Raw genomic sequence first — 15,569 nt, 5'->3', positions numbered from 1 at the left:
AAGTTGGTTGATGATTTCATTGGGGAGCTATTACACCTACTTCCTCAAACGGGGGTGTTTTTCCAATAATAAAGCTTAAAAACAAAAAGTTGAATTTTTTTTTTTCAAAAAGTTCAAAATTAAAAAAAAAACTTGCTGTGTGTTGAATATTTCTTCATTAATTTAAACACAGCAAAAGATAAGATATACAGTATACAGTGAAAGGAGGTATGTTTAATTGAGATTACAGAAAGAAGGGAGAACAGGGCAAAAGCATTATTGGAAGAAATAATAGCCACAAATGCAGTTTTTCAGAACTGAAATTAAATCCATATCTGGACATAATCACAGTAAAGCTACAGGAAACTGAGCAGCTAACACTTTTGAAACAAAGTATCTGCCAACCTAAAATTCTATACACAGAAAACACAATTCCAAGAAAACACAAAATCAGTACTGAAAGTCAAACTGGTAACAATTCAGGTCACACACTCCAAAAACAATGCTTCAGGACATCCTTTAGGTGGGATAAAAATGATCCCAGATAGAACCTTAGAGCTGCAGCAAGAAATGAGGAGGGAAAAAGTGCTAAGTATCCAGGTAATGCTAATATTAACTGAATAATAATAGTAACTTACAGTATTTAAACACATGTAGTACTAGATATATGTGTGTGCTTACTCCCTCGGTCGTGTCTGACTCTTTGTGGCCCCGTGGACTGTAGCCTGCCAGGCTTCTCTGTCCATGGAACTTCCCAGGCAAGAATATTGGAGCAGGTTGCCATCTCCTATTCCAAGGGATCTTCCCAACCCAGGAATAGACCTGCTTCTCTTATGTCTCCTACATTGGCAGGTGGATTCTTTACCACTGAGCCACTTGGGAAGCTCCATTAAATATGTTCAGATATGTACATTGAAAAAAACTGAAATACATCAAGGTTAATGTGGGTTTATCCCAAATACACAAAGTTGGTTCAAATTAATTTACCACATTAAACTTTTAAAATCACAAAATTGTCCAGAAAGTTTCTATTCCTAGTTTTCTATGTCTTTTTATGCATAAATGACATTTGACAAAATTTAATAACCATTCACTATTTTTAAAAAAACTTTTTAAAAATTAGGAGTAAGAAAAAAAGTTATAACTTGATAAAGCAGCATTTCTGATAGTGTGGTTCACAAACCCCTGATCCCCAAGACAGTTTCTGGCATTCTACAAGGTCAAAACTATATCTGTAATAGTACTAAGACTGCATTTCCCTTCTTATTGTACTGACATTTGCACTAATAATTCAAAAGCAAAGGAAGGTGAGACTGCTGGCACCTTAGCATTCATCAGGGTAGTAGCACCAAACTGTCTCACTGAATTCGTCACAATCAAGAAGTCAAAGAATAAAAAAATTTTTTAAAAAGAAATCAAAGAATAAAGTCAGTCTCATGTAAGATGTCACCAAATTGTTTCATTATCTCTCTCCTGATCATTCACACAAACAAAAGCCAGTTTCACTTAAGAATGTCCTTGATGGGAGTGGCTCAGCAAGATGGCACAATAGGAGGCCCCAGGCCTTCCTTCCTCCCATAGAAACACAACTCAACAATACATACCCACAATTCCCTTTATGAGAAATTCAGAAACAGTTAAGAGCTCCTGCACCCCAGGCAAGAACTAAACCAGCTGCATTAAAGCTCCTAGGAAAATACATGATGCTCTTTCACCACGGTCCCTACTCCTGGCACAGCACCGCACGACTGGAAGGCAATCCCCAATTTCCAAATTCTCTCTGAGGAGGGAAAGAGAAGACTGGACTATATATACATCTAACATTCTTCCGGGGGCGGGGGCAGTGAGGGGGTTTGGGGGGTCAGGGAGGTGCCCAACAGCTTGGCAATCTCTCCCTCAAGGGAGAAAGAGCTAGAGCGCGTGCCCAGTGTTCCAGCTTTGGGGGAGGGGCGCTGCCTGAGACGGGTTTCTGCCCAGCCTGACTCGGGCACTGACAGCACCCAGCCTACTCTAGCTGCCTGGGAGCCACGAAGGACAAAAAAGAGCTGGGTGGCGTGCTGCTGCTTCAGAGGACCCTAGGGTACAACAGATGGACGCCAGAGGGTGCAAGCGAGGGAGAGCTTGGAGAAAACCCCTCTCATCTGGAATCTACACGTTAGGCCAGAGAAGACACAGCCAGAGAAAAAATCTGAGAGGCTCCCAGAATCTATAGCCAAGCTGATTGGTAAAGGCCTTTCCCTGCACTGAAGCAGTCCATAAAGCCTGGGATAAAAGAGCGGTTTTTTCAAATGTAAAGATACCAACAGAAAACTACAAGGAACATAAAGAAACAGGTAAAATTGGTCCAATAAAAGGAACAAAATTTGTCTTCAGAAACTGATCCTAAAGAATTAGAGGTATATGGATTATCTGACAATGAATTTAAAATAACCATCATAGAGATGCTCAGTGAGTTCAGGAAAATGATGCATGAAAAGAACGAGAATTTTAACAAAAGGACAGAAAATTTTAAAAGAACCAAACAAACTCCAGCACTAAAGAACATAACAACTAAACTGAAAAATTCGTTAGATGCTCAACAGCATTATGGATAATCATATACAAAAGAACTAAATTGGACACTTCTTACATCATACACAAAAATCAACTCAAAATAGATCAAATACATAAAAATAAGACCTGAAACTGTAAAACCCCTAGAAAAAAACAGGGAGAAAGCTTCATGACATTGGTCTTGGCAATGATTTCTTGGATGTGACACCAAAAGCACAGACAATGAAAGCAAAAACAGACAAGTGAACCATCAAACTAAAAACTGTATGCACAGCAAAGAAATGACAAACAAAATGAAACGGCAGGGGACTTCCCTGATGGTCCAGGGGTTAAAACTCCATGCTTCTACTGCAGGGGACACAGTTTGATCCCTGAGGAGCCAGGATGCTGCATGCCTCAAGTTGTGGACAAAAAAAAAGAAACGGTAACCTATGAAATAGGGGGAAAAATGTTTGTGAACCATCCATGTATCTGATAAGGGGCTAACATTCAAAATATATAAGGAACATCTACAACTCAATAGCAAGAAAACAATCTGATTAAAAAATGAATTGCTGTTTAGTCTCTAAGTCATGTCCAACTCTTGCGATCCCATAGACTATAGCCTGCCAGGTTCCTCTGTCCATGGGATTCTCCTGGCAAGAATACTGGAGTGGGTTAAATAGACATTTTTCCAAAGAAGGGTCTTTCCCTGGTGGTTCAGTGGTTAAGACTCTGCGCTCCCAATACGGGGGGCATGGGTTTGATCCCTCGTTGGGGAACTAAGATCCCACATGCCACAAGGCATAGCCTTATTAAAGAAAAAAAAAAGACAGACAAAATGGCCAATAGGTTATGAAAAGATGCTCAACACCACTTATTATCAGAAAAATGCAAATCAAAAACAAAATGAGCCATCACCTCACACTTGTAAAAGTGGTCATTATCAAAAAACTGCAAGAAAACAAATGACATCTGATAAAGGACTATTATCCAAAATATACAAATAACTCTTAAAACTCAACAATAAGAAAACAAACAACCAATTTAAACACGAGCAAAGACCTTAACTGACATCTCATCAAAAGATATACAGATGGCAAATGAGCATATGAAAAGATGTTCCACATCATATATCATCACATACATGGAAACTAAAACAGTGAGATATCACTACACACTTATTAGAATGGCCACAATCTGGAACACTGCCAACAGCAAATGCTGGTGAGGACGTGGTACAACATGACACTCAATCATCTTTAGTGGGAAGGAAAATGGTACAGCCACACTGGAACACAGTTTAGTGGTTTCTTACAAGAGTAAATATACTCTTACCTTACAATCCAACCCTCTCACTCCTTGATATTTACCCAAAGGAGATGAAAACTTATGTCTACACAAAAACTTGCACAAGGATGTTTATAGCACCTTCACTCATAACTACCAAAGCTTGGAAGCAACCAGGATGTCCTTCGATAGGTGAATGGATAAACAAACTGGTACATTCACACAATGGAATATACCATATAGAAATAAGCTATAAAGCAATAAAGCTATGAAAAGATATGGACATGGAGAAACCTTAAGTGCACATTAATAAGTCAACAAAGTTAATCTGAAAAATCTACACAGTGTATGTTTCTAACTATGTCATTCTGGAAAAGGCAAAACTATGGAGACAGTAAAAAGTTCAATGGTTGCCAGGGGCTGGGAAGAGAGATGAATAGGCAGAGCAGAGAGAATTTTTAGGGTAGTGAAAATACTCTGATAGTATAATGATGGATACATGTCATTATGGTCTAAACCCATAAATGTACAACACCAAGAGTAAAAACAAAGGTAAACTATGAATTGGGGGCAATCTAGATGTGTCAGTGCAGGTTCATCAATTGTAACAAATGTACCACTCTGGTGAGGAAATATTGATAATGTGGGAGGTTATGCACGTGTGGGGAGAAGGGGTAAATGGGAAATTTATGTACCTTTTTCTCAATTTTTCTGTGAATCTAAAACACCTGTTTTTAAAAAAATAACTTCTTTAAAAAATAACAGAAAATAAGTGTTAGGGAGGATATGAAGAAACTGAAAACCTTGTGCACTGTTCATGGGAATGTAAAATGGTAAACAGTACAGGAGTCCCTCAAATAATTAAAAACAGAACTACCATACAACCCAGCAATCCCAATTCTAGGTATTTACTCATAAGAGTTGAAATCAGGATATCGAAGAGGTATTTGCAGTCTCATATTTATTACAGCATTATTCACAATAGCCAAGAGGTAGGAAAAAACCTAAATGTCCATCAACAGATGAGTACATAAAGAAAACCTCATGAATATACAATGGAACATTATTCAATAATAAATCCTGTCATATACAACAACATGGATGAGTCCTGAAGATAGTATGCTAAACAAAATAGTCACAGAAAGATAAATACTACATGACTCCACTTATATGAGGTATCTAAAGTAATCAAGCTCACAGAAGCAAAAAGTAGAATTTCAGTGGTTGCCAGGGGCTAGAGGGATAGAGAAACGGGAACCTGTTGTTCAATGGGTATAAATGTCAGCCATCCAAGAAGATAAAGATCTAAAGATCTGTTGTACTTTGTGCTTATCGTTAACAATACTGTACTGTTTACTTAAAAATGTGTTAAGATTTATCTGTTATATGTTTGTGTCTACAATAAAGAAAATGTCCTTAATGAAATAGTGAAGATTATTAATTTTATTAAATCCTAGCCCTGAGAACATGTCTTTTTTAAGAATACATATTTTTAATATTCTATGTGACAAACTGGAAAGTATACATAAAACATTTTTGCCATACACCAAAATACCATGGTTGTCTCCAGGAAAATCACTTATGCAATTGTTTGACTTGTGAGCTGAACTAGCTGCTTTTTCACAGAACACCTTTTTACTTGAAAGTGAAAGTGAAAGTTGCTTGTTCAGTCGTGCCTGACTCTTTGCAACCCCATGGACTATACCGTCCATGGAATTCTCCAGGCCAGAATACTGGAGTGGATAGCCTTTCCTTTCTCCAGGGGATCTTCCCAACCCAGGGATCGAACCCACGTCTCATGCATTGCAGGCAGATTCTTTACCAGCTGAACCACAAGGGAAGCCCTTTTTACTTGAAAGAACTGACAAACTATGGTTATTCAGATTTGCATCTTTGGCCGGAATTTTCTCAAAAATGAACCAAGTGAGCCAGTCACTTCAAGGGAAAAAACTGAGAGCATCTGTTGCCAATGATAAAAGATAAGGTTTCAAACAAAAATGAGAATTTTGGAAAACTTTAATCTGGCACCATGGACTTGGCTAGTTCACAATTCATAAAAACTTTCCTGATTAGTTCAGTGATGATACTAAAGAACGTGGTTTTTTTTTTATTTTATTATGCAATGCATTGTGTCTTATTTGGGAGTGCTGCATCATTGGGTGAACCAGTATTTTCCAACTGACCAATGCATGATGCTGCAAAATAACACATGGGTAAAACAGATTCCAAGTAAAAGAGAGACAACTGGATTTCAATTTAACAACATACAAGGAGTACACAGATATGATTTTAGGTTTGGCATTGCAACAAACCATTAAGAGACCACCATTTTGACAAATTTTGACATGATATTAAAAAGTATCTACAATTATCTGAAAAGACTACTAAAATTCTCTTCCTTTTGCCAACTATTTAAGTGTGAGGCTGAATTTTCTTCATATACATCAACCACGACAATACATTACAACCCCCTACTTCACAGCACACATAACATCAACTCCAGGTAAGTAAGACTTAAAAAGGGAAAGCAACATGTTTCCATAAAAGTCATAGGGTAGGTAGTTCATTAACCTTAGAATGGAGAGAAACTAGTAAACACAAAAAAGTACTACTCAGAAAGTAAAAGACAGATATATTTAACTACATTAAAATGAACAACTTCTACTCATTAAAAGTCACCACTGTAAGAGTGGAAATACAAGCCTAAGAATAACAAAAGAGATTTCCCACACACACAGTGTAACCCACTGAAAGAACTACAATTTATAGAAAGAACTACAAATCAATGAAAGAAATACAAACAATCCAATCGAAAAATGGAAAAAAGATACAAAGACATCTTTCACAACAAACCAAAATCCAAATAGCTAATAATATACAAAAAGACGCCTATGTAGCACATGGAACTCTGCTGAGTGTTACAGGGCTCCCTAGATGGGAGGGGAGTTCGGGGAGGGGGGGGGAGAATGAATACATATGTACAACAGAATCCTTTTACTGTTGTGAAACTATTGCAACATTGTTAATCGGCTATACCCTAATACAAAATTAAAAGTAAAAAGAATGGAGAAGGAAATGGCAACCCACTCCAGTATTCTTGCCTGGAAAAGTCCATGAACAGAGGAGTCTGGCGGGCTGAAGTCCATGGGATTACATGACTGAGCATGTGTGCACGAGGGTGGAGGGAAATGGGTTGGTAGCAATAAAGTGGTAGAACTAAAAAAAAAAAAAAAGGTAAAAAGAAACAGACGCCTATGCTACAAATGAACTCACATGCAAAACAGAAACAGACTCAGATACAGAAAACAAACTTGTGGTTACCAAAGAAGCCGGGTGGGAAGGAGATGGTTCAGGACTATGGGATTAACAAGCTACTATGTATAAAATTGTTTGTTAGTCATAGTAGTATAAAATAGCCTCCTCCCTGGTAGCTCAGCTAGTAAAGAATTCACCTGCAATGCAGGAGACCCTGGTTCAATTCCTGGGGTGGGAAGATCCTCTGGAGAAGGGTTAGGCTACCCACTCCAGTATTCCTGGGCTCCCCTGGTGGCTCAGATGGTAAAAGAATCCACCTGCAATGCGGGAGACCTGGGTTCGATCCCTGGATTGGGGAGATCCGCTGGAGAAGAGAACCGTTACCCACTCCAGTGTTCTTGCCTAGAGAATGCCATGGACAGAGGACCCTGGTGGGTTACAGTCCACGGGGTCACAAAGAGTCGGACCCAGCTGAGCAACTTTCACTTTTACTTTTCATGTATAAAATAAACAACAAGGACATACTGTGTAGCACAGAGAATTGTAGCCATTGTCTTGTAATAACCTGTAATGAAGTATAATCTGCAAAAATACTGAATTACTATTTTGTACACCTGAAACTAATATTGTAAATCAACTATACTTCAACTAAAAAAAATTGGAAAAAAATGCCTATGAAAATGTTGAAGAAAATAACATTAGAAATATATATATTGACAAAAAATTTACAGTGTGACAGTGTCAGATGTTGGGCTTCCCAGGTGGCACAGTGGTACAGAACCTGTCTGCCAATGCAGGAGACGCAGGTTGATCCCCGTGTTGGGAAGATCCCCTGGAGGAGAAAATGGCAACCCACTCCAGTATTCTTGCCTGGAGAATTCCATGGACAGAGGAGCCTGGCGGGCTACAGTTCATGAGGTTACAAAGAATCAGACACGACTGAGCAACTGACCACATAGCATAATATTAGATGCTAGCCAGGATGTGAAGGTGAACTCTCATACACTGTTGATAGGAGTATATTTTGAAATAGCGTGGAAGTATCTGGTAGAGCCAAAGTTGGTGTACATGCACCTGTGTACACCAAAATACCTGTATAAGAATGGCTCTACTGGCTCTGTTGCTAACAGTCAAAAACTCAAAACAACAAACTTTCAAATACTCGCAAAGTACAAATGAATCCTAAAGACATAATGTTGATCAAAAGCAGTCAGGAACAATTAGAACACATCCTCTATGATTCCATTTATATGAAATTCAAAAAGAACAAACTTAAACTTATTTGGTAGCAAAACTGTAAATAAAAACAAGAGAAAGCCATAAATGTCAGTTACCACAGGGGAGGTAAAAGAATGTAAAGAAGAAGGGGGATTATGTTGACTAGAGCTGGGTAGAAGAGTTACATGAGTGTGCATCTTAGTGATTCTTTGAGCTCTACATTTAAATTTTAGGCACTTTTCTGTATTTTTTTAATTTCACAATTTAGAAAAAGTGATTGTTATTACAAGTTGTACAAAACTCAAACAAAAAAAGGAGAACCAACAAATACGTATGTTTCTTATTTTTTTTAAGTCTAGCAATCCAGTCAATAAAGCAAGTAACTATAAGACTGACAGAATATGCTTATATATCACATCTAAGGTGAAATATGATGCCACATTAAAGCCATCCACAGAGGGATTATCTATCTACTTTGCAGGTTACGCATGCCCTTGCAGTGTCTCGGTGTCTTTTATTTCACTACTCCATTATCAGGATAAGCAGGGGAAGGTTCAATAGATTTTTTTCTGGTCAAAAATTCATCTGTAGGTATCACAAACTTATTTTCAAAACCAAAGAATAAAAATGCCTTGCCAACAGACAACTATTACTAAATCTGCATAATTTGAAAATCTTGTTTAGTTGTTAGTTTTTAATCAACTCCTATTAAAAGAACAAAAATTTTCGGAGAGCACCTTAGAAATGGTAAAATAAGGCAGTTTAAGTTTGACTCCAAGTACTTTCAACTATTTCTCCTGAGAACTAGATAGGCCTTCCAATGTGCTAAGACAGTGGGTAAGCTTTTAATTTCCCAAAGTAAGTTAAACCTACAATGAGCTTATCTCAAATATGAAACAAAATCAGTCTTCATTACATTAGGCAGTACAAAAATATCTGCTTCAGACTAGCATCAGAGAATATAACCTAAAAATGCCTGACACCTAGCTCCTTTTTGTTCTGAGTAAATATGTAAGACAGTGTATCAAGGCTGCTTCAGTATTTGCCATAAAGTACTGAAACAATTCCCCCACTGTGGTTTTCACTGTCCTGTCCCCACAGGTTCAATTCCCTTTACAATGTAGTAGCAGGAAATACTGCATCTTTGACAGAGAATGCAAGGAAATCCAGTAACTCATCTTTCCCTTTGTACCCTGGCTACTAAAAAGCAAGGTCAAAAAAAAAAAAAAAAGCAAGGTCAAATATCCTTTCTTACAGTGAATCTGTCTGCTTATTCACATTTTCAATAGCTTCATTTTCTATTTGTTTTAACAAGCTTAATGCAGATGTCTTTTGCTATAATCCTTCCCGTGGGGAGGGGCAAATGTCAGTGTACCAAATCCCACTTAATCTAATGGTACAGTCATTGTTACATAATTTTTAAAAATAACTGAAATGTAATTCCATCTTGTCAGTCACAAAAGTTACAAACATACTCATTCAGATACAGATGATAATGTCATCATGAACTATTAATTAGCATCTTAAAGATTCACTCAAACTGTGTAAGGAATCACTGATGGGTTATAACATTATATAAAGCAACTTATTTGTATAACAGACACTTTCCTAGTATCAATTTCCCTAGTATAAAATACTTCTTCCCTAGTGGTCGGAGGAAACTAAAAACTCATTAAGAATTTTCCCCCAATCAGTAGATTTGTCCCAGCTTTTCCCCTAAGTTTTGCCACTAATAGAAGATCATGAAGTATCCTTAAAGAGATAATCCTGTTTCAGAATGCTGCATGTCTTACTACACCTCTTGTACAGTTTAGTACTCTATCCTAAATCTTAAGAAGAGAAAAATAAAACTTCAACAGTTGCCCATTTTAATATGGCTTTAAAAATAATCAAATATTCTGCCTTGGAAGAAATTCAAATGACTATTTTAGTCCCTTAATAACCTCCAAATAATTGGGTTTACCATTTTTTCCACTTTTATGACAGTCTGGTGCTACAGTGGAGATGCGACCTCAGGTCCCTAAGAACAAAGAGTCTACTTTCTGTCAAAGATATATGAAACCTAAACTGAATAAAATGTCTTAAGTTCTTCCAAGAACTTAAGTATTTTGTGAATACTCTTTAACAGGAGTATTTGACTTTCCATCTTACTTGATCCTATTTTCCAGTAAAGAAACACAACATAAGCCTGAACTACTGGATTATACGCAACATCTCAAAGCTGGTTCTACCTATAAAAAATTGATGTAGATCTGTGCTTCAACTAATTTTTAAAAACAAAACAACAGGAGGCTAAACTTTGTTAAGCAAGTGTTACCTCTATTATCATTGACAGGAGACATAACCCAGAAAAATGAGTATTAGGACATGTAGTTTTATCTGGAAACATGCATTTAAGAAAATGAAAACATGCACTTATGAGGAGGAAAAGGAACAGGAAATGTTAAAGACAACAGAAGTTCCTGCACACAAGTACTATTAATAGCACTCACACTACCTTAGTTAAAGAACAATGTTTCTAACAAAAAAAGAAAGCAGTAGCCTGGGAAAACCTCCTGATACTGCTACATTTTCTGAAGAATGAATTTCTCCTACCAGGGAAATAGACCAAGACTTATACTTGTGAAAACAGGTCAAAATGAGAAAACGAATGCCAAATGAAAACTAAGACATGAAGAAATGGTTTCAGATAAAGCTTCAGATGAACTTAGAGCACATTTTGAAAGAAAAAAAGACAAATACTAAAACAAAAAATTTCTTAAGACTGTTTGCTATAAACTCCCTCCTCCTACTTTGCTCCAAAAAATTCAGGTCAGACAACATTTAATGAACATCCAAATGCCCTTCCATAAGTTCTGGAATATGTCAAATCATCTAGCAGCAGATGAAGAAAAGAATGGCAACCAAAACATTTGGCCATTAAATTTTAAAACTGTATTATGTGTGTGTGTGTGCTCAGTCATGTCCAACTCTCTGCCACCCCATGGACTGTAGTGCACCAACCTCCTCTGTCCATGGAATTTTCCAGGCAAGAATACTGGAGTGGGTTGCCATTTCCTCCTCCAGGGGATCTTCCCAACCCAGGGATCAAACCCACATCTCCTTCATTGGTAGGTGGATTCTTTACTGCTGAGCTACTGAGAAATAAGGTAACGCCCAACAAAAATTTCTATTTGATATGTAAATTTTTTAAAGAAAAAGAATCAAGTTATTTAAACAAATACATGATATTCAACAAATATGAGTATTTTAAAATAAGTATTGACATGAGGCTAACATCTTCAGATTAAGAGCTTGGAATATAAATCCTCCATTAAGGTTGCTTGTGACACAAAGAAATGCTGGACTCACTGTGTTAAAGATGACTACTAGAAATAAAATTCTCCCCTAGATCTACCAGTACATGCAAGTTTATTAGCTTAATCATGGCAAATCCTATGATAATATGAAATAATCAAGAAACTTAAGCTCTAATTCCAAAATTAAAGTGATTAAATCCATATCTTGCATATGTCACAGAATTTCAAAGAGTTTGCATTAAGATGTGAAACTCTGAAGAGTAGATCTAAGTGTTACTGCAAAGGACACTTAATTATGTTTTCAGAGTCCTTTGTGTTTTTGCTATCTCTTGGAAAAGATCATTTTAAGAGTTCTGTAATTTACCATTAAAAACATAATCAGTATCTCTGGTCTGGAAATAGGTTAGCTAGGTATGTGATGGGCCATCCACATGGGCAAAACACAGTTTTTCTTTTCTCCCTAATTATCTAACAAAACTTACTCTTCAAAGCCAAGACTTTCCATCTTAATTGACAGCTGCTTTTCTTTTCATGAGGCACAAATAAGAATTTGCCCTCTCAACGTTAAAACGCCCCATACAGCTCATATGTTCCTTTAACATTGTGCTGCTGAACTTGTTACAACTCCCAGAATACAGATTATACTGGTAGAAAGTCACAGACTAGAAATGAACTTACACCTCATGAAAAATATCATGACTTTTGGTCAACTTAAAGCTCATCTGTTAACTTTTCTCATTAAAGGAAAAATCCACTGAAGATATAATTTTAAATACTGATCAATCTTAAAAGCCAAATATATAAATGGATTCACTAATAATTTGGTAGCACATTATCTTTTAACATTTCTGGTTGCTGGTTCATATTTTAAGAAGCTGTTTTCAGAGAAAGGAAAATATTTTTTGTAATATACTTATAATACCATTTTTTATAATAAAATGAAAATGCTAACTCTATCTTTAGCAAGATTAAAAAACTCCAGTTAGACTATATGCAATAAAGCTTCCAAAGAGGTAAAAGAGGTCAAATGAAGACTAAGTACTGGATGGTGATGTGTTTGACTATTTAAAATACTTCATTGTCACACAACTCTCTTCATGTAACAGAACAGTTATAAAACTGACTAGACTGATCTGTATCTACTATAATTCAAACTACATTCCACAAGTCATGCAATAACTACATACACCTAAGTTTGAATAACAGTTTTGAAGCAGCTCTTCAAAAACAGAGAAATTACAATGGGTAGCATGGATCATGTAAATATGCATAAAGTGAATCCAAAATTTCAATTCTAACTAGATATTTCAAATTCCTACATGACTTTTTCTTCAACCATTGCCAGTCAAAAGCCAAGCAGAATTTTATCTCCTAGCCCTAATACCAGTCACTCTAAGATTGTAAAACTGTCAAAAACAGCTGGAAGGAGCAAGCTAAGTAATCCACAAAGATGACAGTCCCCAAATAACTAAGTTGACTTTAAGAGTAAACAAAGCAACAATAAACTGGTGTACCCATTTGGGGGGGGATGGGGTGGTTATCCTACTCTCATATAGATGAAAATGATGCTTTGGTTTGGTAACTTCTCATCCTGCCTTCCCCCCACACAAGGCACTTTAACAGCTATTTGTTAACTAGCACGTACAAGGATGTGCAAAATGTTCCTAACAGTTAAAAGTGAGTGGTTATCAAACAGACTTCCCTGTCAGTTCATAAAACTAGAGAGGCTGGAGGGAGGGGGGGTAGAGGACGTGGACGGAAGGGTTGAACCAAAAGAAACGTGAAACACAGTCCCCACTCTTCAAGAATCACTCAATTCGTTGGAGTACAAGAGATTACATGAAAGTCAGAGACGAATTAATTGCTAACCTGAGTAGTACAGACTTTTAGGTGCAAGAGTTGTTCAGAGAAGTGGAAACCTCTAAAGACTGCAATAATAATATTACTTGTAACAGTTACCACTTGAGCACTTACTATAAGCCAAATGCTTTACAGGCATTAATCTTCGCAACAATCCTTTGAGTACTTATTATTCCCAATTTACTCAAGGGGAAACGGTCACAGTGGCTAAGGAACTTACCCAAGGTCACTTGGCTAGTTAAGTGGCTAAAACTACCGCCTACCCAGGCGATCCAATTCTAGCGCTCACACTAAGACTTCGGAAAGTAGCGCGAGTGCGGAACGGGGCTGGGGAGGGTCATGAAGGCTGGCGCGGGCCATGTAGGCTGGCGCGAGTCATGTAGGCTGGCGCGATTACACGCGCAAGATCCGGCAACACGTTCCCCGCGTTTGGTCCCGGTACCGAAGTTCTAAAGATGGCATTTTTCGCACGGGCAACCGTAAACTGACTACTGGGCGGGGAGGGGAGGGGAGGCAGGGGCGCGCAACCACGCGGAAAACAGTTAATGAAGAGTTAATCTCATACCCGGCTGAGCTTTAACTAATAAAGCGATTCAGAGAAAGACATTCGCAATAAGTCATTTGTTTTAAAATCTGGGGTTTGTTCTGCCGCTTAAACGAATTTTCCCCCCGAGACAGACAGACCCGAAATTTGGGGCAAGGAAATCACGGGTTATGGCAGATTACGGTCTTCTGTGCTACCGAAAGAAAGAAAGAGGAAAAACACCCAAGTTTTATGACTACAGGAAACACGTTATTCTAGGTACACGAGAACCTTGGAGAGTTGCCAAAATTAGTTGCAGTCCCAGGACTAATGGGGTTTAGGAAACATTTAAAGACGAAAAAGTTGATTCCAAGCTGAAATGGCCCTGAGATAAAAAGACGGAGCAAAGAAAGCGGCGATGCTTGCTACACTTCGCCCACGGACAGCGGCGCGGCGAGGGGCCGGGACGGTCTGGGAGATCGCTCCCCAGGAGGGCGAGAGGTGCCAAGCGGGGTCCTTCCCGACGCCCTGGGTTCCGCGGCGGTGGGCGGAAAGGAGGGGAGGGAGTCCGGGACGGTCCGGACTTCGGGCAGAGGAGGCGCCGGGCTCCAAACTGCAGAGTCGAACGGGTGCAGAGTAAAGAAATGGGACAGAGAGAGACGGAAAGTCGGAACCCTCCCAGCGCGGCCCGATAGAGAAAGGAGCCAAGTGAGCTCAGCAAAGAGGGGGACAAAAAGAGACGGAGCGAGAGCGCGGGGAGCCGCAGGGACAAAACGGGAGTTCTGCAAAGAGGCTAAAAAAAGACAAGCTCTGGCGGGCAGCGGGGCTTTAAGGGAAGCCCAGGGAAGGCAAGAGATCGGCGGCAGTTACCAGCACCTCTCCTCCCCGAGTTCGAAACTCCCAGTCAACCATCCACACCCGTCACCCAGATGGGGGAGGGGACACCTCTTCCCCCCCACCTCTCCCCAAATGTGAGAGCACTGCTGACGCCGAGCCCGGCCCGGCGGAGCGCTCGCCTCCAGCCCGGACACTCACAATTCGCCTCTCCCTGATTTCTCCCAGTTCTTTATCCACTCTACAGGAACCACCACAGTTGCGGCCGCCATCTTCCCCTCACTAGTAGCAGAGGCCCGGATGTGTAGCACGCGAGCGAGGGGTCAAAGGGGAGCACCGCCCACGGGGAATGCCGGGAGCCGCGAGTTGGGGTTTTTTTATTTCCCGCCCCACTTTCCACCCCACCCTGCGGAAGCCCGAGGCCCTGCCGCCAACCAGGTGGCTGGGACCCATGGGTCCCGTCGCAGACTGACTACGCTGGCCGCGCCCTCTGCAAAGCTGGCCCCACTTCCCTTTAGAGCAGAAAAAAAATGCCATCCCCAGGCCAACTGGTAGCCTTTATCTTCCTCCCTCGTCTCTACTCCAGACCACTAATTCAAACTTGTGTTTTTAAAGCACCTAATGTGTGCTAGACACTGGGGATAGAGAAATCATAAGCCATGATTCCTACCCTCAACAAGCTCAGTCTGTGGGGAGGACAAACATATAAGCAGATCAATTACAATACACCCTACTAACAGCTGGGATCAAAGAAATTAGTCGGGGAAAAGGCAGCCGAT

General features: G+C 39.2%; 1 protein-coding gene across 11 annotated transcripts in view; it reads right to left on the bottom strand.

Moving 5' to 3' along the window:
• THOC2 (THO complex subunit 2) overlaps positions 1–15,079 on the bottom strand; it is a 113,183-nt gene extending 98,104 nt beyond the window's left edge. For all 11 annotated transcript variants that reach the window (XM_065916641.1, XM_065916642.1, XM_065916644.1 and 8 more), the window contains exon 1: positions 14,992–15,079. In XM_065916641.1, the coding sequence (XP_065772713.1) occupies positions 14,992–15,062 (71 nt within the window). In that variant the 5' untranslated portion in view covers positions 15,063–15,079. The remainder of the gene's footprint in view (positions 1–14,991) is intronic.
• Positions 15,080–15,569: the final 490 nt, after the last annotated feature.

The sequence above is a fragment of the Muntiacus reevesi genome, chromosome X (assembly GCF_963930625.1).
Source record: "Muntiacus reevesi chromosome X, mMunRee1.1, whole genome shotgun sequence".
Classification (NCBI taxonomy): Eukaryota; Metazoa; Chordata; class Mammalia; order Artiodactyla; family Cervidae; genus Muntiacus; species Muntiacus reevesi.
This window is presented reverse-complemented; position numbering and strand designations above follow the sequence as displayed.